The sequence below is a fragment of the Acipenser ruthenus genome, chromosome 14 (assembly GCF_902713425.1).
Source record: "Acipenser ruthenus chromosome 14, fAciRut3.2 maternal haplotype, whole genome shotgun sequence".
NCBI classification, from domain to species: domain Eukaryota; kingdom Metazoa; phylum Chordata; class Actinopteri; order Acipenseriformes; family Acipenseridae; genus Acipenser; species Acipenser ruthenus.
In genome coordinates this window covers 7,214,627-7,242,474 of record NC_081202.1, presented here as the reverse complement: position 1 = coordinate 7,242,474, position 27,848 = coordinate 7,214,627, and the positions used below count along the sequence as shown (strand labels likewise).

Below are 27,848 nucleotides of genomic sequence, written 5' to 3'. Positions count from 1 at the left end.
GTCGTGCATGTTGACGTCTGTTGATGCTGTAAATATTGACTTGGATCCCACAAATCGACCTTTCCTCTGGGCTAATTGGTGCAACAGCATGGAAGGCTGGGTTTGGTCTGTCGTCCAGCCGTGTCCTGTCTATTCAATAGTCACTCAGAGCACACGGCACTCTGGTAGCCACCGCCTGCACAGAGATTGGGCTTTTTAAAAGTTGTGGGTGTCTGTCATGTGGTAAAGAGTTCTCTTACTTTGTGCTACAGGGAATTACTACAGCAACTCCTTCCTTGCTGATGAAAGTAGACCTCACTTTACCTCGGGGTTTTATCTACATTTAGTTGTATGCCAACATAATTCTTTTTTTTTTCTTTTCTTGTCCTCGAACATTTTTAAAGGAGTTCATTATTAATTTTTTTTTTTTTTTTACAGGTGGAACTTTGAGTTTTTTTTTTGAGTGTATACTGAAAATTGTATGTTTAGTACAGTACAGTATTTAAACAACTCAGGTTAATATCTCAAGTACACACTTCTTTCAATCTTAATAGATTTGATAATACTGCCCAATGGATACTGTTAGTTGCGAATATAAGCATTATTGGATGCTAAGTGCCATAATTTCAGGCCATTATTAAAGTCTGTCATACCTACTGTCTTGCCCATCATGACTGAACCATACTTGCAGCAGGGAGCTGCAGCTTTCGCAGGTTAAAGAATACATGTCAGGGATTCCATTTGTCACGTGAGGGAGTGTGTTCTGCAAATTGCAAATTGCTTTAACATTGCATTGCATTTTTATCCCTGTGCTTAGTGCAGTAGTACTCAACGTTTTTGTGTTAAAACCAATCCTCGCCCAGGACAACTGGAAGCTGCTAGAGACTGGAAAATGCTGGCAGATGTTGGTCAACGGCTTATTTTTGATTCAGTGGCCAAGAGTTGCGTCGCACAGTGAAGAACTTATCTGAAGCAGCAGAGAGGAGCAGCAACTGGCTGTGGTTGAGACGGAAAGATTCTGGCTGGGGATCTCAAGCACAATAGAAAGAAAGAAACGCTGATGTACAGGTAAGTAAGCTGGGCTGAGTTGAGTGGGGGACAGAGGGGGGTGATGCTGGGACGCCAGAATCACCGTCGAGCCCTCTTGAGGTGTCGTGGGCTAGTCGACGAAACACTGAGGATGGAAGGTGCCCACTTGAAAACCCCAGAGATGTATCCTACTTAGCTCAATCCAGACGGTTGTCATTCTGATGCGCTGGGGAGACTGCACTGTGGTTGATCCCCGGAGCCAGCATCGCAGCCGTTGTGTGTGCTGATGCGCCAGGGAGGCAAAATAAGCTGATCCCTGGAGCCAGCATTACACTTCAGCCATTAACACCAGACAGAAGGATATCTACATCATCATATGGAAGGAAACGTAAATGGATGGAGACACATATGGATCACATTAGTTTACTGTAAAGCTACGTCTTAGTTGGTGCTTATCTTGGCGAGAGCCGAGTTCAAATCAGCATGAAGTTTTAACATCTACTCTCGTGTAATGGAAATCATTTTAGGGTTTCCATACCTGGTACACACCTACAGATTATACACCAATGTAGCAATAACATCACTTGTATAGTATATGTCAGACAGACTGTGGGTTATTAATAACAGCTGATTACAGTTACTAGTTTTAGTTTCACCTCTGCCAGTCAAGTTGTTTAAATAGAAGAAGTAACTTCTGTGCAGTAGGAGTTGTTGCTAAGGTGAAATAATCTATATCAAACTATCTCTTACATAATTTAGGTGCTCAGATTAGCAATTCTGAAACAATTTCAGAACAGGAAATAACTGGCATGATGAAATTATTCTTGTTCAACTACCCTAGTTAGATATCTAAAAAGTGTTGCCCCATACTTTTTTTTTAAAAAAAAGGTGTTATGCAACTAAGAAATGTGTTACTTTGCATTACAAGATTGTGATGAAAACATCAGCTCTAAAAACATGACTAACCAAAACATTTCACATGCGCAAAAATAAAGCCAACTAAGAATAAAATGATCAGATGGATTTAGAAGCTCTAAAAAGCAGCAGATCTTAATACTGCTCTTTCGATGACCTCTTTCCACTATATCCTTATTGTATTTGGTAGTGTTGACTGGAATAATTGATTTATCACTGTTCCTGGTTCAGAGTTTATCAATGAAGGACTAGACATTGATACATTTCTAACTGACTGATATAAGAATAGTTAAACTTACAATGGAGATTCCAAGCATGTTTGTTTGGAGAACTATATGACGATCACCAAAGGGAACATATTTACCCGTATGGTTTACCACATTAAATTTGCATGGTCATTTTGCAGTTTTCCCATGCTTTTCCCATGGTTATACCATGCATTTACCAGAGTTCACCCTGATCTGACATGCTTTTTAACATGCTTACCTGGGCTTTACCGTTCTTTCACTATGTTGTATTACACATTTGAATGATTTTACTGTTCTAAACTTTTATAAGGGTAATAATGCAACATTCACACTGACGAATTACAGTATGCAAAAATATGTGAATGAGTCATGGATTATAAGTGCTGATTTCATCCAACTATTCTCATTACTAGTATTTTCATATTATGGGTGGCAGTAAATCAGCACAGAGAGGAAACAGCAGGGTTAATACAGACTTCAAAAGCAGTAGTATTTTGAGCCATTGCCATTCAAATCATATTTTAAATAATACAGTTTATTGAGATAGCCCTGTTTCTAACGTGGTCCTTTTTGTAGATGTCATATCTTTATATGGCAGATCCATTTATTCTTTCTTAGCTGTTTTTTGTGAATGTGGTGTTTTGATCAGATATCAATTGAAAAACACATCTGACCTAAATAAACTGTTGAGGCCTGCCTTTGCACCCCTGTTCTTATGCTTATAGGTTAATGTTCTACTAAATAAAATACAGTACAGTGCTCTGACTTGTATCTTTTCTTCTTTAACAGTAACAGGAATAGCATTTACTGCTTCTATAATCCAGCAAATTAGAATGGCATAAACATGAGTATCAACCTCAGTTCTTCTTTTTCATCTTATTGCTAATTACTAACCTATGTTCTTAACTGAAGAACACTTAGATTGATCATTTGTGGTTGAGCACATTTCCTTGTCAGTTAGGAAGGTTGTAACCAACAAAACACATGTAAAATGGTTCCCCACAAACAGAGAGATAAATGCTTTTGGTTTCCACATGCTTATCTCTGCTCTTTTTTTGGAGCATTGCAGTTGAAATGTGGTCAGGCAATGTTAAAGGCAATGATACAGAAAAATAACTATAGACCAGCATGAATTATTTTCTACAAAGGACATTTTGTGAACTCTCAACAGACATGAAAAAAAATCCTGAAATGCCTTTTATCAGGCCAGTGCTGGGCCCAGAAAAGTATTTATTGGTACTCCGCCTTTGTTTCCAAGGAGAACTGTAATGAAAAAATATTTTGCAGCTACGTGCCAAAAATCTGCTTGCGGTTCCTGAAAGAAGATTTATAAAAGCAAAAGTTTGGTATTTAGTTACAAGAAATGTCTATAATAAACCGTACCGGTGTTTTCGTGGTGTTGACAAAATCTGCCAAATAGATACAAGGTGGCCAGGAATCATGAGACGTAGAAATTGTATTTCAATAAACAAATTGCTTTGTGAAGCACTGCAATTAAAAATCAATACAAAATAGTCTTAACCATTTCAACCATAGTTTCACTCAATCATAAACTCTAATGTAAAATGTAAGAAACAAAGGGGTTTATTTGATCAAACTTTATTGTTTGCATCATCCACCTATCCGTGGTAACGGGATTACAACAAAAAAAGTGGTTAATTGTCACAAAGACAGCCGGAGTGGGTGGTGTCAGACCAGAGCCAGGAAGTAACACACAGAGACTTGGAGTTTTGGTTAAGCTGAGCGCGTGATCGTGCTCAGCATTTAATAAACAGAACAGAAAATAAAAGGTTTGAAACAAACAACACAAAACAGGACACGGCACTTGCGGCCAAAATAAACAGGTAAACAAAAACGAACAGACACTTAACAAACGGTGAATGGACAAACAAACGGTGAGTGAGCAAAACAAACGTTTCTTTCTTTCGTTTTTTTCTTTCTTTCTTTCTTTCTTTCTTTCTCCTCTCTCTCTCCCGTTCTCCACTCACGAACACCCAACCCCGACTGAATGAAAATGTGCATCTATATATACTGTTGTGCTGGGATTCAATTACTAATTAATTATTCACTTGAATCCCAGCACGTGAATTAATTCTGTGCAACCCCTTGCTCACATATTACATTTAACCAGCACGTGAAGTGATTTGTGCCCTCCTCGTGCCTAAATACAAATCTACATTTTTAAATACATGTGAAACACAGACCCGTTTATATCCCGTGTACCAATGACTATACACCAACATTTACACACGCACCAACACACAAATGCACACAGGGACGGGGCACATTGCCACATTAATGTACAGTGATCTTAATGGATTCCCTGGTATTGAAAAACACTCTTTAAAAATTCAGTGGCGTAGTGGTTGATCAAATCAACTCTTTGGTATTAAGGGGCTTTCTTTCTGTTTACTGGTATCTGAAGTTACTAAGTGGTGTTACATAGACACTGATCAAGGCACTAGCTGAAACACTGGTCTACATAACTACTGTACAGGGTTGATATGATCCCCCTGTACCATACCCTGCCGGGATAAACCAACCCAACCAACGGCAGTAATCGCTGTTTGGGAATATGAAGCCTAGTAGATTTGTTCAAGCCAAAAATTGACTTAATTTCAGAATTGGTTCTTGTAACAACTGTGTTGATATGTTCACTAAAATTAAAACTGGAATCGAGCCACAGCCCTGGTATTTAAAGTGTTCAGTAAATACAGGTGGAGAACCAGTAGTCATGAATGATGCCATACTCAAAACACCGTCTCCCAGAGCTTGATCTTCCTACCAGGTATGATTAGCAGTGCAACCACATTTACTCATTTATTATGTCAATTATTTTCAACCAAATAATCATCTCACCCTAAGCACAGCTCGATATTAGCAGCATCATCCACACTCTAGATAAAAGGGGTGCAACTTGCCTCCCCATCATGCATACACTGCAAGCACTATAGGCTCTTTTATTAAATGTTTCTTTTACAAAATATGTGAAAAGATTGCACATAATAACTGAAATGCAATACTTTCACCAACGTTTCTATGGTTACTACAACAATGGGTTCATTGAATTACAGATATTTTGCTTCTAGCTAGGAATTAATAACATCTAAATGACTGCCTAAGTCCAGAAGGGTCATTTAGTGTTTTTATTCTTGTCTTATTAAACTTCTTTCACACAGGGTGATTGTCTGAGTACTACAGTATAATTACCAGGAAGTTTCCAGTTTTTTCCAAAGCAAATATTCTTAGCCCTTTGCAATTCTCTTGAAATGTGTACCAAGTACAGCACCTAAATGTACCAAACCTTTCCTAAATAAACAAAAATGACTTCCTTTTACATGCAATGTGTACAGAGTACAGTACACCTACCAAACTGACCCAGCCTTCAAAGCAAACATTTATATTTACATTGACTGTGCAGGTATACTGTGAAATGTAGCCACCAAGAACGATTCCCAAAGTTTATGCAGGTATTCCTGTCAGCATACTGTACCCTTCTTCTAGAAGGCTAAAGTGGGGCAAGCGCTGTGGTTGTCAATAAAAGTGTGCATCAGTGCTAAAACTGCAGCTTTCTTCCTCCGGGACCCCTTCCTGTCAGTAAACAGCCTTCCCAAAACTGGGACACCTTTGTAAAACAAAAGAAGTGCATCCACACATAAGAGCCATAAGCCTTAAGATTTTAAGAAGTCTTACTTTACAACTGGGGCTGCTTGCAAGTCCTGAGTGGGGATACCAGTGTATGTGTGCCTCCATAGATCCTCAGATTCTGAGGAACAATGTCCATAACACGTTTCATCCCTTAATTACACATGCTGTAAAAAAGACATACGTACTACTCTCGCTAGATTCAAACTTCACATAAAACACTATTGGTACAGCACTGCAGAACAGAATGCTCTGTAGAACCAAGTATCTTCTGAATGTTAATGGTTCATCTTAATATGAATTGTTTCTGTTTTTCTGGTGGTTGCATCTAGACATAAATACACACTCTACTGCACCACTCTTTCAATGCAGAGCTATGCATGTTTTATGCTGATTTCCCTTTATATATATATATATATATATATATATATATATATATATATATATATATATATATATATATATAATGACACTAGCCTACATTCTCAAAGCTATTTCTCCAAATCACTTTAGTAATAAAAAATACAAAACACACACACACAAATAAATTCTCAGCCACTGACCCATTGTGCGACCCTGAGCAAGTCACTTAACCTCCTTGTGCTCCGTCTTTCGAGTGAGACGTAATTGTAAGTGACTCTGCAGCTGATGCATAGTTCACCCACTCTTGTCCCGGTAAATCGCCTTGGATAAAGGCGTCTGCTAAATAAACTAATAAATTAAAATTCCACAACCTAAACTTTAAGCTTTGAAAATCTTGCCCTAATGTATGTACACAGTGTGAACAGTTCAGGTAGATGTATGCTAACCAAGGCTGATTCATTCAACCATAGCCCACTTCTGCAGATCAGCAGACATTTTCTGTGAAATTGGTTAAGTGGTCTGTGTAGCCTTCAGCAGACAGTTTTCCACGAACCTTGATGCACATTATGGTTCATCTGGTATTCTCAGACTGAGTAAGACTCATGATGACTAATTAGCGTGGGTAGTTTTGGTGTTTGGGTTGAAGTATACAGAATAGTGTACTGTGTGCAGGGCAATACATTTCAGTTTTGTGGACAGGGTTATAGCTTTCTCAAATTGCATAGGCACTGTGATCCATATTTTCTAAAGTAACAGTCATGTAAAAGGTTATGTAACTAATGTGCAACTAGAGGACAACACAGGGTAAGATTAAAAAAAAAAAAAACAGTGAAAACCCCAATGTGATTGTGATTGCAAATTATCTTTTGAAGTTGCACATGCAAACGTTCCTATTAATTCAAAAAAATAATCATAAAAAAATAATTTTTTGGTACACACACATTCTTTTAAAATTAAAATGAATGGTCTTTGGAAGGTTGCTGGAATAGTGACATCGCTCTTGTCAGTTTTTTGGGAGGTAAAATGAAGAACACATGTCCAACCCAGTAGTTCTGATTTGGTAATGGGTAATTCTTAGGGTACCACCATTACACTTGAGGGATGGTTCACTTATTAAAGCTTTTGCAAGCAAGTGAAGAAGACGTGTCTATTCAGGGATGCTAAGTGGCAAGAGATGTTCAGCTCCTTGTTGATCAGCATTTGCTCACTGGTCACAATACTTGCTGGAGGATACAATTTCCTAGATATATCCTTTATAAGTGTCACATGTGGGAAATCCCATTGATCTTTTTTAATACTCTCAAGAAATGGAATCACAATATGATAGCAATAGGGCAGCAGTGTGGAGTAGTGGTTAGGGCTCTGGACTCTTGACCGGAGGGTTGTGGGTTCAATCCCAGGTGGGGTACACTGCTGCTGTACCCTTGAGCAAGGTACTTTACCTAGATTGCTCCAGTAAAAACCCAACTGTATAAATGGGTAATTGTATATAAAAAATAATGTGTAAAAAATAATGTAATTGTATGTAAAAATAATGTGATATCTTGTAACAATTGTCTGCTAAGAAATAAATAATAATAATAATAATAATAATAATAATAATAATAATAATAATAATGATGCCCAACTTCTCTACCTGTAAGTGTGACAATACATAGGTGAGTATGTATTTAACACCTAACAGCTCCTGGAACAATAAAGTAGTGTTCCATTTACTGAATCACCCAAAAGTTTGTCTCTGAAACTAACACCTTCTAAAAAAAGGTTTTACTTTCACTTACCACATCATATCAATATGCCTTTATATTCATTGACAGTATTAGCAGGGAAATTAACACATTCACTAGACACACTTGTGGCCATCCTCCAGGTAGTATTAATATTTCTACAGCTATTTTTAACCTACTTTTTTATTATTATTTTTTTATTTGTTGGAGCTTAATATTACAATTCTATGTCTGAACTGTACGCTAAAAACATGTTCTTGCTTTCATATTATTTTATGAAGCTTTTCAAGCTAACATAAATCATATATTGTCAAAAGAGGAACTCATTCAAACTTTTCTAAGGACTAGTCTAGGAGGACAGTAAGTCCTGAACAATGTTCCTTAGTCATGTACTATTATGAATAAACATTGATTACCTATTTATTTATACAAAGAGAACATATTTATCCTAATTTAGCTGTTTCATATCCATTGCTTCCCAATCGTTTTATATTATTATTATAATTTGTAATTAATTCTGAACACATGCAACGTTTACATTTGAACACGTGTATATTTGAAACCACATTAAACATCCTGTCTACTTTGAGCAATACAACTAATCCACTACGTCACGAATTCACAATGTAACATCCATGAATGCAATAGTGACCTAATTACAAAAATGATACGATACACACACAGCAAACCGAACAACGTGTCTTACCTTTATTTCATGTGTATAAAACTCAGAAGAATCTCCACGTATTCTTTCACCAAAGAAAAACGTCCTCTTTAAAGTTTGGCAAAAAGTTTTATTCTCCCGAGAATTCCAGTGCTGGACGCAGAGACTGGCTACTGGCTGATCTCATGTGAAAATATAAACTGGGTTAATCCCCTTCTCAAAGTTTTGCCCTTAGGAGTAAACAGGTGGAAAGTAAATAGTGCAACGACCGGCTGTCTATAGAAATGTGCAGGACAGTGTTGCGGTTGGGACTTTACAGAGGCACTGTTCAGTGTAGCTATAGCAACACGGACAGCCACTTCTCGTACTATTTTTATTGACACGACACAGAAGGATGACTGGTTGCAGCCCTCTTACTGAAGAATCCATGTTTCAAAAGTATTAGATGCCTTTGTTTGAACATGTAATTATATCATTATTTCATAGAATTATTTTATTATAAGAATATACTGATGATGACTAGCGCATTGAACACTCAAATTGTTGTAAAATAGGTGTATGATTTTAGGGATTTCAGAATATTTGAAATAAAAACCACATGTAATCAGTGGGCTTGCGAAGCAAGAGTCCCCACTTTAAATCTTCGCAATACTTCTTCTTATTCTTTGGCACGCTACTCCTCTTACACCGTTTAAGATACAAACGCCGTTCAAACTTTAAAACGTGTAGACCGGTCTGGAATAGTGTGCTGGTATACAACTTTTTGATATATTTTATACTTTTTAAACTTTTTGTCCTTTTTTGTCCATCTTCATTCACTTTACTGGGACTTTTTTCAACATTCTAAAGCTCCCCATTGTTTAAAAACTCCCAGACTTCCAACATTTTATTTACTGTAAATGATGTAACTTTTGACACAAATCAGCTACTTTGACCACTTTCCCAACAAGACAAAAAGTTAGAGCATATGGAATCTTCCTCTACTTCTTTGATATTCAAATCTGAAAATCAAAACAGAAATAGCTTTTACCAATCAAGAGGTACAGTTGTTTTAGTAACCGCATCAACTTCCAGTAGGCTACTTCCCACTGTTGAATTAACTGTCATAGAACTTTGAGAAATTTCAAATTATAGCACATTCTAAGCATGAGACAATTAGTAAACAATGTGACTTTTGACACAAATCAGCTACTTTGACCACTTTCCCAATAAAGCAAGCCCCACAACTTTACTTGTAAAGTTACCATCTATTTTGTTATGAAGAAATCCAGAGAAAAAAAGCAAAATTATATATATATATATATATATATATATATATATATATATATATATATATATATATATATATATATAGTACTGTGCAAAAGTTTTAGGCAGTTGTGAAAAAATGCTGTAAAGTAAGAATGCTTTTAAAAATAGACATGTTAATAGTTTACATTTATCAATTAACAAAATGCAAAGTGAGTGAACAGAAGAAAAATCTACATCAAATCAATATTTGGTGTGACCACCCTTTGCCTGAAAAGTTCATGTTGTGTCACTGTGACCCATAAAACTACCGCCTCTATTCACAAACGTTTACCTGGTGCCTAACAAAATAATATTTTGTCAGAATATAAATTTGCATATCCCTTTTTGACATATTTGCATATCATTACAAGTTAAAGTGCTGTCTAAGTTGCATTCATCTTTTTTTACTATGTTTGTCTAGGTTCAGTGATGGAGTGGCCTCATAAGGATTTCAATGTTTTAAATATGGAGCAAATCATGACTATGAGTTTAGTGAACAGGGCCCATAGATCTTGTAGCCAACATGTTAATAAGCTCTTTTAATAAAATGCTTTCTTGTGAAAGACCACTAGAGAGGTGAGACAGCTTGCTATGAACAATATAACCAATATGGATGGAGCAAAAATAAACAGTATTTGTGAAATCATTTCAGGCTCTTGGGCATACAGAGGTTACAGTGCGGGTGCCCTTTTAATTACAACATGCAATTAAAATCAGTAGAACCCTGGCCTTTGTTTTTTATATTTGCAGCTGAGGCCTATTCACTGCTCATATGCCTCATTATACAGGCTGATGGGTTTCATGGAAACCAACAAAATGCATGAAAAAGCTATGTACTTCAAAGCTGTGTTGCTGTGCTGCAAGTGTTATTGTAATGCTGATGTTCTATTTGTGTTTCTTTTCCTTCCCTCGCCTCTCTGATGCTTTCTGCAAATTTGGAACTGGATAAAGAGGTGACTGATATTATCATTAGAGTGGTCAACAACAAACACTCTTCTTGTATCCATATTTGCAATTAATTGATTCTATTTTGATTATTCAAGCTATTAAATTCAATACCCATGTGGTGACTATGTTCCATAAGCAAGTATGCTTTTTTATTTCTTTATGTCTTCTGATAGTGTGTTTTAGTCATTTTAACCTGTATAAATAACCAATATAACACCATTGAATGTGTACACTGTAGTATAAAAACCACACCCTGAAATGTGCCAATAAAACAGCCTCTAATTAAAATATAAACCAAATATAATATATATTGGGGCCTATATTCATCAAGTTTCACAGCGTAGAACTGATTTTAGACAACCCAGCCTATCGCAGATAATGTAGACCAAGAGTAGTGCTAATCAGTTCTGTGTAACCAGCAGATTGATCCAGTGTTCTGACATACAGAATAACGTATACTGGGCACACACAGCCTCCTTGTCAAATTGCACATAGTATATCAAATTCTACCAAAAGTTACTAGCCAATAATTTGCAGGAGCAACAGACTAATTAATAAGGAATTATTTTTACTTTTCTGTTTCTCAGAAATACATGTTAATTAAGTTTGAAACTAGAAAAGGAAGAAACTAGAAAACTAAGAAAAGGAATTTCTGGCTTTATAAAACACCCATCAGAATTCCCTACTTGCCTCATAAGACAAGACAACGGTACATAAAAGCAGATTTCGATCACACTTGTTTTAAAAAGATTCTGATGAAACAGGTTTTGTGGTGACTGAAACCAAGCAGTTAAAATGTGTCACAAGGACAGTGGAGAAACACAGAAGTACAGACTTTGCAGAAAACTGAGGATATTGCCATGACGATTCCAATTATTGGAATTCCATTCTGCTTCTGTTGCTGCAAGACCTTCGCACTCCAACATCACATTTTCATGTACCTTTTTCTTGTTCTTCTAGTTAAAGAAGCTAAACAAATGAAGGCACATTTACATTAAATGCATGCATTTATTATTGGGATTGAATGAGACCGTTTCCTTTTTTTGAACGTTGGTGTGTGGTAACATGTTTGGCAGTCACCACTGCAGAAACCAGCCTGAAAAGGAGACACCAAGGTATTATTACACCAAGGTATTATTACAAAACATATTGGATACAGCGCTTGCATAAATAAAAAAAAGGCTTAGCTAAACAAGACACAATTATTTTTAGATGAAGTACTGTATATCAGTGATTGGCCTGATTGTTCCTTGGTAATTTTTTAATTTTGACATATTCAGATACACAATGTTTCACTAATACATTGAATGTACACACATTGTTCTATATTTAAATTCAGTGATGGTGTTTTCTCTTTGGTTTGTGTGTGCAGTTAACAAGAATTTTGATTTCCAAAAAAGCAGATAATGAAGAAAACTAATTGTATAATTATCTATCTCTCTATCTATTTATCTATATGGTCATGATATATAGTATTTTATGTGCATATAAGAACATAAGAAAGTTTACCAACGAGAGGAGGCCATTCGGCCCATCTTGCTTGTTTGGTCGTTAGTAGCTTATTGATCCCAGAATCTCATCAAGCAGTTCTCTGTGTAAAAAAGTGCCTGTGTATATATTACAGTATACAATACATATTTGTAATCCCAAATCCCTTAAAGATCAGGCTTTAAAAATCATTAGAAGCATGTCTTTCAAATGTATTTGACTGTAAACCCAAAATATAACCAAAAAACTATTTGCAAAGTAATTTGACACCTGAACTGCAGGTCCCAGGTACCTTTTTTAGTACACACTTGTTATTAGTTGTTAAAGGATTAAGCTACAGCTAAGAAAATGAAGTACAGCCAACTTCACAATGTGAACCCCGAAGCAACAAAAGTCTCTATCCAGTAATATTTAGCAATTCACACAGAAATTAGGATTACAAGATTTAAATGTTTTTTTTACATAATGTACAGTAGTGAGGATAAGGAAGTGGGGTGGAGTAGTATATATTATAAAAATACATATAGTACACACAATAACAATAGTGTGTACTGTTCAATGCACTTTGCTATGCTTAGCAATGACGGTTCTTTAGCGAGCTAATAAAGGTCTTTATGCTCATTTTGTGTAACATCGCCACCTTGTGTCTGCAGAGTACAGTGCTTGTTAGATTGCCTCAGACTCATGAGTCAGGTGGAAGTGTTCTCATTGCAGCATGGCTTTGGTTTGATTTTGGTTCTTCTGAGCTTTTGTTGACCCGGTGACAGCTGGATATGCAACACTAGATTTTTCATAAAACCTTTTCAATGCATAAACAAGCGTGTCAGTGACATTTGTAATTACAAAGCTAGAGTCATCAGTAACTTGAAAAAACAGTTCACCATGACCTATATACATCACATGCACATTTCCAACTCCATTTCATCTCCTATAATTAATGGTTCAAATAAGAATGGTAAATAATAATCAACTGTAATGGTAAAAAGGGTTTCTCAATATTCACAATAGCAACCAGGTAGGATTGGTGATCCATTGATTGAAGAAAAAGAGGCTTGCTACCAGCAGGTTCCCGATTCAAATCCCAGCAGCTCAGCCACCGACTCACTGTGTGTGACCCTGAGCAAATCACTTAACCTCCTTGTGCTCTGTCCTTTGGGTGAGATGTAAAACCAAGGTCCTATTGTAAGTGACTCTGCAGCAGCAGTTGTTGATGCATAGTTCACCCTCTAGTCTCTGTAAGTCACTCTGGATAAAAGCATTTGCTATATGACTAATTAATTAATAACCATGGTAGCTGCAGTGACTATTGTGTGCATTCTTTTCTGCCATTGCATAGAGTAGAAACACTAATGTAAGCAGGCATACAGATTCTACAATTACAAAAACACTAAGTATCACATTTAAATGTATACAGCAAGTGTGGCTTTGGGGTTGTGATATGTATTTCACATAACAGATCTAAATTGCATTTTCTAAGCTGTTATTTAAAAGTACAGTACAGTACAGCTTAGATCTCTAGACCCGGTTATGTATCCAAGGAAATAATCCGACATCCGTATGGATAAGCACCCAAAACTTTGCTGGGGGTTGTAAAATGACTGGTTGTTAGGGGAGTTACACACACCAGTCATTTTACAGCAAATAGGCAGTGTTTTTAACATACCTTTAAAAAGTCAATTTTGTTGTCACAGGATGTGACTTGCGCCAGTGCCTGTCAACAGTACACTTTCTAGACGCATATATATATATATATATATTTTTTTTTTTTCAACACATTTTCACAATTTTTGGTGGTTTGAAATATATGTATAAAAACAAGACAAGTGTATGACATAGGGTTTATCGCAGTATATAACCATTCTGTAATTGGCATCCCTATAGAAGTAGTGGTATAACTCGGTTAGGATTATATGACAAGTGAAATCTCTTTACCATCAAATTTCATTTGGATTCCACATCCTTATATTCTGTGATTTACTGGTACTTTACTGGTATTCATTTTAAAGTCAAACTTAGGGTGGAAGATGACGCACTTACCAGAGTCTGAATATTGTTCCAATGAATTCCTTGCTTGAACACACACTAAATTAGTGAAAAAAATTACAAAGTACAAATAAATAATATGAATAACTAATCGATAATTAATTTGTTGCTTCAATTAAATATTCCCAAGGCACTTAATAAAACCATAATATTAAACATTTAATTTAAGGAAATAATTCCATATATGCCTTTAGAAAATTAAACTTCAGCTAAATTCAAATTGTGTCTATTGGAGATTCTGTTTCCTTCAAAAAAATGTTTTCCAGTGTTGGGAAAACTGTTTCTAAATTTTAAAAGTCCCAGTAAATTCAAGTCCATGAAAAACAACATACAGTACAATTAGGTAAACTCTATCAAGTATTCTGGATATATCTGGTTGTTATCAAAGATCACAAAAATCTTTGGATTGTTAACATCATCCACACAGCTGTCGTAGAAGTTGATGTAACTCATGTCTTTCGAGGGCGGTCTGCAGTAATGGCTCTTTCCAAGCGTGTAACTGCCCACAAGTACCCGAACGAGGAACAATGACTTAAAGTGAGGTTGAGCTTGAAACACATTAGGTGCAACATCATGTTTTTTCAGGATTGTTCCATGGTTTTCACTTGTTTTGCAGAACTTTGCAGCGTACACTGCATCTCTTGCAAAGTAGGCTCCTAAAAAAAATGAACAAGTACAGTGGGTCTATTCAATTTATAAGTAGAATGGCATAGTTTAGATCATTTGTATTATGGATATCATCTAACATCTAACAGTGCAACACCAAGAACAGATAGTCATACCATTTTTAAGCCCCTTTGACACTGGCATGCGCTACCTGGGCTGGGACCCGGTGTCATGCGGGTCAGGTAAACAACTTCACATTGCTTTTAAAGAGGCATGGTTGACCTGGGTGACAAAAGCAAATGCACAATGCACATATCAATGCCCCAGAAACAGCATGTTACGGACGCTTCCATCCAAGCTTCCCATCGGCCCAAATGTTGATTAGAGCAAATGTTTCTTCATTCCTGCTGCAATCTGGCTCATGGTGTGTCTCAATCAACAGAACCTGGACTGGGACCCAGGTAGGAGTGCCAATGTGAAAGGGGCTTTACAGTCATGTTATGTTATGTCAAGATCACAAGATTAATTATTTCAAACTGTTATGTTGAGGTCCTCCATGAGACACCACACCCCTTTGTCCTTATTCTAATTACAAGGTGTTCAAATTGAACACAAACACATTTGTGCAGTCTTGTACCAGCCAACTTATCTTGTCCACTGTGAATGACCTTCAAGATGGAGATTTAATGTTTCAGTGTATTTTTGTATTTTTTATTGCTCACAGTTTTCTATGCCATGGTCTCAGCAACTTTATGGGCCTGTGTTTTATAACTGTAGTTTTGTGTTCAATACAGTGTAGTTATCTGAGCTACCTTTAGCACACAAAGTGCTATAAAAGTTACAAACACTTTTCACCGCTGATGCTGTTTGTGAGCTGCTGCCGGTACTTGTGCCTACACAAGTTCAGGTGTTCCAGGCATACTGTAGTACCGTTACATTGTTTGCATTAAGTTTTATAAGGTCCCTGAAATGATATGCTTCAGAAGGGAAGCGAGTGAGCAGCATCCAGCAAGCAACAGGGTCTTAAGATTTATTTCCACACAAGTATGTACCACTGGCAATAAATGGTGTAGTCTCAAATGCACCCAATTGTACCCCATAGAGGCTTTACAGTCCAAATTGTTTAACACATACAGTAGCGAAGGTGATTAGTGTTTGTTAGGTGCCAGTGACATTTAGTGCAAATTCCAGTATAACAATTTACTTTATATATAAAGCAGTTAAATAAGAGGATCGTCTACTAACCCTAGTCATTCTGAATGGCTGTTAGACGTCATGCTCCTAAATCCTATTGATTTCCTGTTGAGGTGAGCCATGAGGTCCCACTTTATTGGCTGCAAAGTATTTTAAGCTACAGTATGATTAGAAGATGATTAACAACCCACCTTTTCCAAACACAGTTCCGTGGCTGCCGTTTAATCTACAGTCAAAGTTATTTGTGCATATTGCTTCTATGTTCTCATGACTGGTGCCATGAAACATCATTTTTTCTTCAATTTCTGCACCTTGGTTTCGTCTTTTCAGCTGGGCCTTTTTCCTTTAAAAAGATCCAAGAGGACACTTATTTTCATGCATTTTTTTTTTTTTCAAATAAACAAACAGTAGTTCCAGTAATATAAATACTGAACAAATGGCCCTGTGATAATATCTTGAAGTACCAGTTATGGCCAATGTAACTTGAAATGTATCACCTCAAAGCAATCAATGCAGTGGGTTCAGTTTCCACTTATGGTCTAGACACTGGATCATGCATTTTGAACAGCAGCAGATTTTCCACTGGACAAATGTGCTGCATTTTACAACTTTATGGTAGTTTGTTTGGTGTGTAATAAGTATTCATGCTTGATGAGAATTTAACTGGCACAATTCCATTTTTTATTAAAAATAAATAAAAATGTACTGGTCACATATCAGCTATAACAAAAAGGATGCAGAGATAGTACTTGGAGACAACCATTTGTTTTGTAATGTTTGTAAAAGAAATTAAAAAGACCATGACTGTTACATCCTCGTACCTTTGATGCACTCTGTAGTTACCTGCTAATTAAAGCTTACCTGCAGAAGAATTCCCATAGATCTAAGTTTTGAATTCTCTTGACTGCTGTAATGCAGACGTGCATTGTGTTTTTAAAAAGTCTAGCCACTTCCTTGTATTCATTGGTATCTTCCTGCAAATGGATTAACTGAAAGAGATTACCTTTATGAGCATTAAATGCAAACAATTCCAATTTACCTATTAAGGTTAATAAATCAATGATTTGCTCAGCTTAACATCGTGCCTAAACACACAAAGATGCAGCCTGCAGTATACAAAGATTTATTTTATAGAAGCAATGTATCTTATAAAGCGCTTTGTGATGGTGGTCCACTATGAAAGGCACTACATAAAATAAAGATTAATTGACTGATTGTCTACTCATTTAGGATAAAGTACATTACAATAACAGTCCCAACAGGCAACTGTACAGCTACATTAGACTAAACAGAGATTTAGATTTGCTGGTGAAACTATGGCTAATTTCGGTTTAGCAGGTGCATCCCAAAATAACTATTGAGATTCTAGCAGTGCTTTACTTTCACAACATGTGCTATACATTATTCTAATAACTTTTTCTGTAAGGACCTTTATGAGAAAATACCACAATTACTGTAAGTTCATTCTCACACTAATCCAAAGTCCTGGGGGTCTGCTTACTATGTTAATTTTTAAAAGGTTATTCAAATAATTTCAAACAAAAGTCTAACTCCCATTAGTGTGACCAAACCAATTTGTCAAAATGTGTGACATACTGAACATACTTAAATACATACTGTACATTATGATCACCAAAACGTAGCAATCTACAGAAACCATACCATAAAGGAACCAAGAGAGAGAGACTACATGTGACAGAGACCGAATGATTCTTGGTGTTAGATCTCCCTCCCGACCTGTGTGGGCATTGTATAAAAGGAACAGAGTACCCTTAACTAAATGGCACGACAAATTATTCCTTAGGGTTGGTGGAAGTCGGTCATTTAGGAAGGGGGCGGAGCTACGGTACCCAAACTCAATGACTGGGACGGGAAACGGCGTGGCATCCAGGGATTGGAGGAGCGGATGCGCTCGTTAACCTAGGGGTCATGAGCGAGGGTATAAATGGGGGGCGTAGTGTAAGTGATCTGTTCCTTGGTAAATGGTTAGTGTTTTAAACCTACAAGGAGTCTGTGTTGCAGTATCATGAACCGTGAGTTTTGTCTTGTGTCTGTTAGTGTCTGTTAACTGTCAACTACCAGTAGCACGATCCGGAGCTGTAGTGAAAGCCAGCATAAACCCGGACATCACTTTCACCCCTGCATTTCACAGAGAACTGTAATACACCATTTGCACTTATCCACTATCACTAGGAGTTAATTTACACTTGGAAAAGGAGGGTTTTAAAAGACTATATATATATCTCACCCTGAAACAGAAATTTAACAGACTGCGGATGTGACGCTGCCTCAACGTATTCGTAATGTTGTCAGACTCCCCCCACACTTTATGTACAGTGTACATTTTCACCTTCACACATTTGTATGCATGTATTATAACCAGGGGTGTAGTGCTATATTTAGAAGAGAGGGGTCACTATTATCTATCAATATACATAGATAAATTCCAACCAATATACATACATGGCTTACCCCCCCCCCCCATCCAATATATAGTTAAAAAAAAAATTGTTTTTTTTTAATCTGCGCCGTCCGATTTTTACCCACACGCCAGATAATCGTAAATCAGCATTTTATATGTGAAGTTATCTAAATAAATGTACATTCTGCATGACAAAATGCACAATTTTAAATGAAGTTTACAAATTATACACAAAATAGATATTCCCATTTCCATTTGGCTGCTGCTCGCTGGTGGGAGAGCCGTCTCACTGTACGCTAGTAGTTTCCATAACGGCGAATTATGCTTCCATTCATTTTTCGTCATCCCGTTAACATGCATTTTGCTTATCTAGTCGTTGAGACAGGAAGTGATGTACATGACCTGTGACAAGCTTTTTAACGAGAAACGTGCTCATTAACGACCTCATCGACTCAATTTCAAAGCATAACGGATTGATTTAATGAACACATTTGGTTGAAAATCACTTGCTATGAAAGCTCTCGTTACTATACCACGAGTTCGATACAATAACACTGGCCCTATTACCTTACCTGATAAGGTTCCTCTGTATTAACCTTCTCCCAATACGGAGGAACTGGAATGGCTTGATCCTCGCTGATCAACCTATATGTTAAAAGAAAGGGAAGAAAATGTATGCAAATGTATGTAACTTAAAGCATACACAGGGAACTAGGTATCTAGCTGTAAAAAACTAATTTACTTTCTGAAATGAAGGTCTAGTAGGAATTTGTGAAAAAATAGTACTTCCAGAGTACACCACAATGGAATGGCTAACAGCATTAAGAGACAATGCAACTGTGTACAGAAATAGTGCAGATTTCCCACACCGGAACTGGGACATCCATCCACACCTGATGACACCAATGGTAAAAATAGGTGAAGACCTCCGAAGGTGAAAGTAAACACATATTAAAGATGGTCAATACTTTGTTTTCACTTCTTTTAAACAACTTGAGATATATATTAGAGGTCGGCACAGGTACCCGAAAACCAGGGTACCCGTCGGGTTTTAAATTACGCAGCGTTACCCGGGTCTCTTTTTACTACCCGGGTTTCGATTTATTAATTTGAGAATTTTAAGAAAATGTAGGAAATATGACAATACAGTTGTACAAGCTTTTGCATTAAGCCTTTTCTTAACTGACAGGATACCAATGTTTTACAGAAAACAACACACGGAATGCTTTATCTACAGTTACTGCACAGACATAGTTTCTTACCAAAAAGATCAAATAAGTAGCATTGATTTAAAAATAAATAAGCACATAAATAAAATAATGTGGAGCACATTAAGTAAGTGTGCTCCTATGAATGAAATATTTCCTTGGCAGAGTTTGCAAATTCTGTTTTCTCCTGCTTGGTAAAGAAATTCCACCCAATGCTTTGCTTCAGTGCCATTGTTATGTATTCACAGGACAGACTTTAGTGATCAGGAACAGCAATTTATTGTTACAGCCAAGCAGACGTAGTTGTCTTTTGCTACTACCGTCAAAAACCAACTGGCTCAATTTACAGAAGCTACTGCGACAGTCCACAACGTAATAGCGGTGCTGTGCTACTGCATTAGTTTAAAACTGAACATAACAGCCATGTTAAAAACAACAACAACAACAACAACGGAATATGGCCAATATATGGTTGCAAAGAATCCTGCAGCACGATATGCATTTAACATTAATAACTGTATTTAAACTGAGATGCTTTATTTATTATTATTATTATTATTATTATTATTATTATTTAGATGTTTCCAGTACTTAAAAAGGTTACACAAGTCTACAGATCTGAAGGGACTAAAGGTATGTGTACTATATAGTATTTAAATATGTATCATGCACTTAAAACATTAATATATGTGATTTCTTTCTCTTTTTTTTATCATTACCTGAAAAAGGGTATTTTTCACGGTGAGTACCCGGTTCCAGATTTTCTACCAGTGCCAACCTCTAATATATAAAGATAGCTATATAGATAGAGAGTTATAAATTTGTAATACCTTTCATCATAACTGAATATGTGGTTCTTTACATACATGTCACAGATAGGCAGTTTCCAAATAACCTTTCTGATACACTCAATGAAACACAACTTTGACCAGAAGAACTGTCATGTAAGATTGTGCAGTCCTCAAGAAGAGGAAGGCTCCTGCCCTAGTTAACACAGAACATCTTAACTCTGTACTGTTGGTTCAGTGCCAGTGAAAGAGCTTGCAGGTAGCTTCATTCCATAGGAATTTATGCCAACTTTACAGATGATTTCAGATGCAAAAAGGATTGCTTACCTAAGCTGCAAAATGCATGGACTGTCAGGAGGCACTATAGTCTGTAAGATTCATGTTATGTACCAGAAGTACATAAAGCCAGTTTTTTTGGAGTCTATAATATTTTATTTATTTGATCAGTTTTGATCAATTATTATACCCCCATTTTTTTTTTTTACCCATTTGAAATGCCCCCGGGAAGTGACCGAGAACCGACGACAGGGGACACAAACGGGGTGGCAGGGGTGACTGAAGCACAGGCCGGTGACCGGGCGGTTGCACATGCAGGCAGAGGTGAGAGCCCTAGAGCCGGCGAAGCGATGTCTGATCCACCAGGGGGAACCAAGCAGGTGGCAGGGGGAACACCAGTGACATCTACCGACAGCGTAATGACGTCTGAGGTTTCAGGGGGAGCACAGCAGGAGACCAGGTGATCAACTGTACCCGGTGAAGCATCACATTGGGAGCTGGGCCCAGCAACCTGAGGTCCAGACACCACAGCAGGGTGTATAGGAGCACGGGACAAGGGACCTGGGACCCACTCTGCCACAGGAATGTTGACTGACCTGATTCTATCCATGTTTTTTTTTGGTTTTTTTGTGAATTATTTATAATAATTTTAGAAAATAAAAAATATCAAATAAAGAATATACCTACATTAACTGAATTATCCTAGGAGGAAATGCCATAATATGCACTTGATCTGACTCAAAAACTGTGCCTCTTTATCGGTATCCCATGCTGCCATAGTATTAGCGGTGGCTAAGTGTAGCTGAGTCATAGATCTTTCCAAAAGTTTTCACTTCCATACCGTGAAGGTACAAAAAAATAGTAATCCGGAGCAAAGTTAGTCCATCGATACATCTGGGCTAAGGGATGTGAAGCGCTGGGCCCTGTGTGCAGAGGGATCAATAACCCCTGTTGTATCCTGAAGACACTGAGCAAAGAAAAAAAATTGACCTCTTCAGGAGTAGTGAAAGACAGATGCTCCCCTGCATGATTAATCTTCATAACAGCTAGATACACCAAGAAACTGTCCACTCCCTGGGAGCAAAGCTTCGCTCTCACTTCACCAAAGGCTCTCCTCTTCACGGCGGTTACAGCAGAGTAATCCACATAAAAAGAGAGCTTTTGCCCCTGTACGATGACAGGAGCGGATTTTAGAGCAGCCTGGAGGAGTTGTTGTGGACCACTGTAACAAAGGCATTGAAATATCATGGTGCATGGTTTATTGGAATCCCGCGGGCCACCTGCGTATACATGATGCGCTTTATTTAACTCTAGAAAAGGGTGATCATCAGAGGACTTGAGGGTCGGATACCAATGCAGAATTTTCTGCTGAAGAAAGTGGATCACTCAAGTACCTTGCTCAAGGGTACAGCAGCAGCGTCCCCCACCTGGGACTGAACCCACGACCCTCCGGTCAAGAGTTCAGAGCCCTAACCACTACTCTACACTGCCGCCCCTTATCCTACTACATCTTATCCTGCATAGCATCAGTACGAGCGTTGCACTGATTGATTTTGTCTTTCTGTTGTCGAAGATCAGCTCTGGTGATATCCTGCCTGGCAGTTATTTGTTTCATGGAGGAAGCAATATCAAAAAACTCCTGTTTAACAGCGTTGAGGATAGTGGCTGTTTCAGTTACGTTTCGATTCACAGGCCACAAAGCCGCATCAATTGCTTCCTGAACTGATCCACGGAAAGTGCGTGCATCCTGTGCCACCGGACGTCCCAATCACCAGGGCCCTGTGACCTCTTCATACGCTTTCCCTCCAGTGTGGATAGAGGGGAAGCAACGGATTCCATCGTGAAGTAGCCATCCAAACATGGTAAGTAAACCATTTTTTATATAAAAAATAATCACAAAATAACATAAAGAGCGTAAGTTGTTCAATTATAAATGAAATAGCGAAGTGGCAACAGGAGCTCTATCAGCAAGCAGCCATCCCCGCGGTAAGATCATGTGATCTCATTCTATCCATGTTTTGTCATACTTAACCCAGTGCAAGTAGTACTGGCATGATCAACTTCATTTTCCTTTGCTAACTGACAGCAATTGTTATATACAACAGCACATAGTCAGGAGACAACAATGTGGCTGTGGAATCAGGTCCCTTGAAGCTACTGTACCCACCTGAAAGCTGTTATGCAATAAGGGGCACGTTTGATTGGACGCTGTTTTCCAGTTGACATGTTGATTTGTTTCATCTCTTGGATGAAAAAAAAAAAAGACAAAACATTTTTTTTAAAAGAGGGTCCAGACATACATAACTATAATATACAGGCGCTCCCATACAGTAAGTCAGGCATCATAGGCATTATAGTAAATATTTGTTGTTTCTCTATTATTTTAAGGCATGAAATGCATGTACACAAAGAGGCACAAATTCAGATAATGTTGATGTGTGGTGCAGGTAGTCAACAGGGTGTGGCTGTCTGACTTAACAGAGAACCTCCCACTGGATATATGATATTGCCTATGAAGGGTGTGCAGATACTAGTAAATCAAAGTGATTATTTTAAAATGATTTTGTAGGCAGGTATTAAATGGAGTCTGTTATATAATGTGCTAATTTCACAACCAGAAAAGCAGCCTTTCCCTCTTTAGCCCTCATCTACACTACTGAGTACCAATAGCAATGAACTTCTGCATTGAAATTTAAGACAAATATAAAATATCACTGTTACTGTATAAGAAACTTTGGATCCATGCAACACAACTTTAACTCACACTTTATATAAAGACTAATTAGATGCATTATACAGTACAGTTTGTTATTCATTAAATATCTCAAGATTTTTCTAAAAAGGTTTTGGAGTTTGTATGTGTTTTACCACCCTGCCTAACCTAAAATAAAATTGAAAAAAAAGGTAAGTTATTTTCCTTGTTTATCCTTAAATAAATAAATAAAAATAACAAAACAAAGCAGCAATACCTGAAAAGTCTAACATGTAGTTATATTTAGCAGTAGTGAATGACAAGCCTCGCTCATTCATTCTGTAACTCCTTTCAATTTCTTCACTGCTCACCGAACACTGGCAGTTTGAACCCAGCTTTAAAGATTAAAAAAGATGTTAAAATGATCATCTCAAAGTTGTATTTTAATATATATTTCATAATGAGATGCAAAGTCAAACTTTATTTATAGTACACTTACCTCAAACATATGCCACACTCCACACTCAGCCAAATAAAACCAACACCATGGTGTATCTGAGGTGTCCATAGCAACCTCCATATGTTCAACCTCTTCAAACCCTGCCATTCTGACATGGTCTGATATAAAACAGAAATTAATTGTCTAGTTTAGATTTATAGCAGATTCAGATTGTAATTGATTGATGGCCCTTGGTATAGAGGAGTTATGATTAGATTTGAGAGGATGTGATCAAAGCTGACTGACTGGGTTAATAATTGTGTTCTCTAGCGTTGGTCAAACATTTTGGAACAGTTCATGAAAGTAATGTTAGCCATTTACATTTTAACTTATGGTTCACAACAATTCTATGTGCCTATTAGCCATTTTTATAATAAACCATTTGAGTGCCAAATCATGAGAAAGCTGCTGCTGCTGAGATTTTAAATAAAAATCTGATGTACAAACATGGTTGGACAGGAGCAATGATATTTACCCCTTTCGTATCTCAAATGATGTGAGATTATCCGGTTTACTGACAGTAATACTGTACAGTACAGCTGGATCAAGACTGCTGTGATTTCTTTAATGCAACTGTCGCATGTTAGATTGGTATGTGATACTTTGTAACCTACACCAGAAAGTTTATCTTGAAACTTTAGATTTTAAAAATAATAATAATAATAATAATAATAATAATAATAATAATAATAATAATAATAATAATAATTTTAAAAACTATTATGAAACTGTGTGGTGTAGGCTATTTTGCATGAAATCTGACTGACGGTATTACTAACATATTCATAACACTGTGTAACAATTATTTTTTTTTTTTTTTTGGTTCCTGGGTAGTAAGTGTTATTTCCAAATTGCTTATGCCTCAAAAGTATAGAAAATGGCTATTATTCCCCACAAACTTTGCTTTTGTGACCAGGACAGTGATATTTTGAAATTTACCTATTTTCCAGAACATTCCAGATAGATTCAGTGCTGAGTAAACTTGGAGTAGCTTCTAGAACTTTCTAGAACTTTCCAGTAATATAAATAGTAGTATAAATACAGGGGCCTTAAGCCCACCAGTTCAGTTTAGTTCCAGCTGCCTAAGTGGATACATATCTGCATTTTTCTGAGATGGCATCAAGGTCATAGGAGACTTCAAAATGGTGGCATTCCTGATGGGTCTCCAAGGCGGTTTTACCAAGTTTCCCTGCTATCTTTGCCTTTGGGACAGCAGGGACACCAAGGCGCACTACCACAGGCGGGACTGGCCACAGCGGACCGAGTTCTCTGTGGGGAGGAACAACATCAAATGGGAGCCACTGGTGGACCCCCGGAAGGTGCTGATGCCACCACTGCACATCAAATTGAGCCTTATGAAACAATTTGTCAGAGCTCTAGATAAGGAGTCGGCAGCCTTCAAGTACCTTCAAGACTTCTTCCCTAAGCTGTCTGAGGCAAAGGTCAAAGCCGGTGTCTTCGTCGGACCACAGATAAAGAAGATCCTGGAGTGCAATGAATTCCCCAAGAAGCTCACTAGTAAGGAGAAAGCGGCTCAGAACAGCTTTGTCGCAGTGGTTCGGGGCTTCCTGGGCAATCACAAGGCCGAAAACTATGTGGAGCTGGTTGAGACTCTGGTGAAGAACTACGGCACAATGGGCTGTAGGATGTCCCTCAAAGTCCATATCCTTGATGCTCATCTTGATAAATTCAAGGAGAACATGGGAGCGTACTCGGAGGAGCAAGGCGAGCGCTTCCACCAGGATATACTGGACTTTGAACGCTGCTACCAAGGACAGTATAACAAGAACATGATGGAAGACTACATTTGGGGGCTGATTCATGAAAGTGATTTACAGTATAATCGTAAATCTCGAAAAACTACTCACTTCTAAATCTTTTGTAGTCATTTTTGTATTACTTTAGTATAAATACATGTTAATTTGGATTCATATGTTGTTTCTTTCTGACTTTATGTAAACGAAAAGACACAAATTCGCCCGTTTTCTCATTGGAAATAGGTCAATTTCAAAATATCACTGTCCTGGTCACAAAAGCAAAGTTTGTGGGGAATAATAGCCATTTTCTATACTTTTGAGGCATAAGCAATTAGGAAATAACACTTACTACCCAGGAACAAAAATTGTGTTACATAGTGTAATTACTGTACTAGTATAAATACAGCAGGGTTTGCATTTAAAAAGTAAACTATCTGACAACCTTTATCTAAAATAAAAACTAAAACGACACGGTATTGCATGTGACGAGTACACTGACATAAACAGCTGCTATTAACAATAACAATAAAAAGAGCGTGAAACCATGATTTACCTTATGTTCATATAACAGTGTTCTGTGTGTCTCTACGCTTCCATAACGAGTTCCTGGTACTGTACTGCAATTAATTGGTAAGGTTGAACTAAATTTGGAGGAATTTTGATCCCATAATAAGTTTCTATTTCTCCACTTCTACTGTTGGTTTCTGTTTCCGCATTAATACGTCACAAGAAATAGGCCAATAACAGCATGGTGACGTTTCAAACACTAAAAAATAATTCGTCCCCTCCTACTGAAACCTAAAGAAAGGGTGTTGCTGTCCTGCTCAGAGAGTAATGTGAATTACCTAACTGCAATAATGTGAACTATATTTTTAGTATCGTACCATTGACATAATTTGACTTCTTTATATTTCACCTCTGTCTATGTAACATAGTTCTTAGAACATCCATCTGTTAGTCACTGTGCAACTTCCAAACTTTCAAACATAAGTAACATCAGTCTACCTTGCTATTTCTACCATGCTATCTGAAGAGGGCGAAAGCTGAAACGTAGCTATCAATTACTTTCTTCTTTTATGGAGCTACATTTGTAACGAGCACTCAAGTCCACAATTACCTGCGCAAAAAAAAAAATCAAAAGAGATTAAAGTTTATTTACAACGTAGAATTACATATATTGTATATAGCCCACCGACACCATATATATATTTCTCCTCGACCGTGAAAAATTGCTGAACATTTTCTCATAGTGGTTTTGAGTCTCCACCTAGCGTACATGCTCGTTACGTTAGAGCAGTGTGTTGAAAGTTCAAGAAAGTCTCAAGTTCGGGGTGTTGCCACTACCTTACAGGGGCGGGCCAATCACACAGCTGGCAGTAACTCTGTAAACAACACGACTGTGACTACTACACGTTGTTCCTTGTAAACGTCAGCTGGTAGTTGGTACCGTAAAACAACAAGCCCTTTAAATTTATGACAACACAAAGGTAAGAGCAACTCTTTTGCTTCACATCCATTTTGCACTGTTTTTGCTGCGCCGTAATGGCTTGAAACAAAACAAACAAACAAACAAAAAATATACATCGATAGATGAACTAACTGCAAATTCCATTGTCCAGAGCTTCAGATTTACGGTATATTGCGTGGTGTTGGCAAGCACATCCGAGCACCCGTGTTTTTGCAAAAACGGGTTTGTTATGCACGGCTTACATTTTCTTTCGAGTGTAATTGTTACCTAGAAAACCACATACGCTGTTTTAATGTTTTTAATGTTTTTTTTTTTGCCTTGGACCAACAAGTGTGAAACCAGAGAGTTAAGGTACAATAGCGTACATACCATACAGACTGTTGCGCTTTTTTTTTCTTCTGAAAAACATGAATGGATAGCAAAAACAACGTAGCCAGTCATGTGTTTCTGTTGAGCGTAATGTTGCGTTTAACCCTCAGATACGGTAGTGCTGAGTTCCATGTAGTGGTTACAACTTAATACAAATGGAAAATAACTAAAGATAGTGTTTTGAGAGAACTTGTTTGATTTTGTATTTCAAAATGTGTAGTGGGAGTGGT

At 37.3% G+C, this 27,848-nt stretch overlaps 2 protein-coding genes across 5 annotated transcripts in view; both read right to left on the bottom strand.

The window, feature by feature from the left end:
* The window catches only part of LOC117419493 (EF-hand calcium-binding domain-containing protein 4B-like), a 51,691-nt gene extending 42,818 nt beyond the window's left edge, over nt 1-8,873 (bottom strand). The window contains exon 1 of the mRNA XM_034032274.3: nt 8,613-8,873. The gene's annotated coding sequence lies outside the window, so the exon portion shown is untranslated. The remainder of the gene's footprint in view (nt 1-8,612) is intronic.
* Nucleotides 8,874-12,860: 3,987 nt separating this feature from the next.
* LOC117419602 (protein mono-ADP-ribosyltransferase PARP11-like) lies at nt 12,861-26,530 on the bottom strand. 4 transcript variants are annotated; one of them, XR_009307234.1, is made up of 9 exons: nt 26,335-26,529; nt 24,025-24,143; nt 23,803-23,920; nt 23,001-23,076; nt 19,134-19,206; nt 17,001-17,128; nt 16,331-16,482; nt 14,334-14,995; nt 12,861-13,446 (listed from the first exon to the last, which is right to left on the bottom strand). XR_009307234.1 is itself a non-coding variant. In XM_034032500.3 (8 exons), the coding sequence occupies exons 2-8, from the start codon at nt 24,130-24,132 to the stop codon at nt 14,679-14,681; spliced, it is 972 nt and encodes a 323-aa protein (XP_033888391.1). In that variant the 5' UTR covers nt 24,133-24,143; nt 26,335-26,529; the 3' UTR covers nt 12,861-14,678. The 4 variants fall into 4 exon arrangements, 3 of the variants coding, with proteins under 3 accessions (XP_033888391.1, XP_033888392.1, XP_058841664.1); XM_034032500.3 differs by having other exon boundaries at nt 12,861-14,995; XM_034032501.3 differs by lacking the exons at nt 23,001-23,076; nt 23,803-23,920 and having other exon boundaries at nt 12,861-14,995; nt 26,335-26,530.
* Nucleotides 26,531-27,848: the final 1,318 nt, after the last annotated feature.

Bases quoted from the DNA above. Each gene is read 5' to 3' on its own strand.
- LOC117419602 (XM_034032500.3), bottom strand. From the start codon at position 24,132: ATGGCAGGGTTTGAAGAGGTTGAACATATGGAGGTTGCTATGGACACC. The intron at 17,129-19,133 runs GTAAGGTAATAG...AATCTCTTTCAG, and splicing joins ATACAGAGGAACCTTATCAG to TTAATCCATTTGCAGGAAGA. The intron at 14,996-16,330 runs GTGGGTTGTTAA...CATTTTTTTTAG, and splicing joins CGGAACTGTGTTTGGAAAAG to GAGCCTACTTTGCAAGAGAT.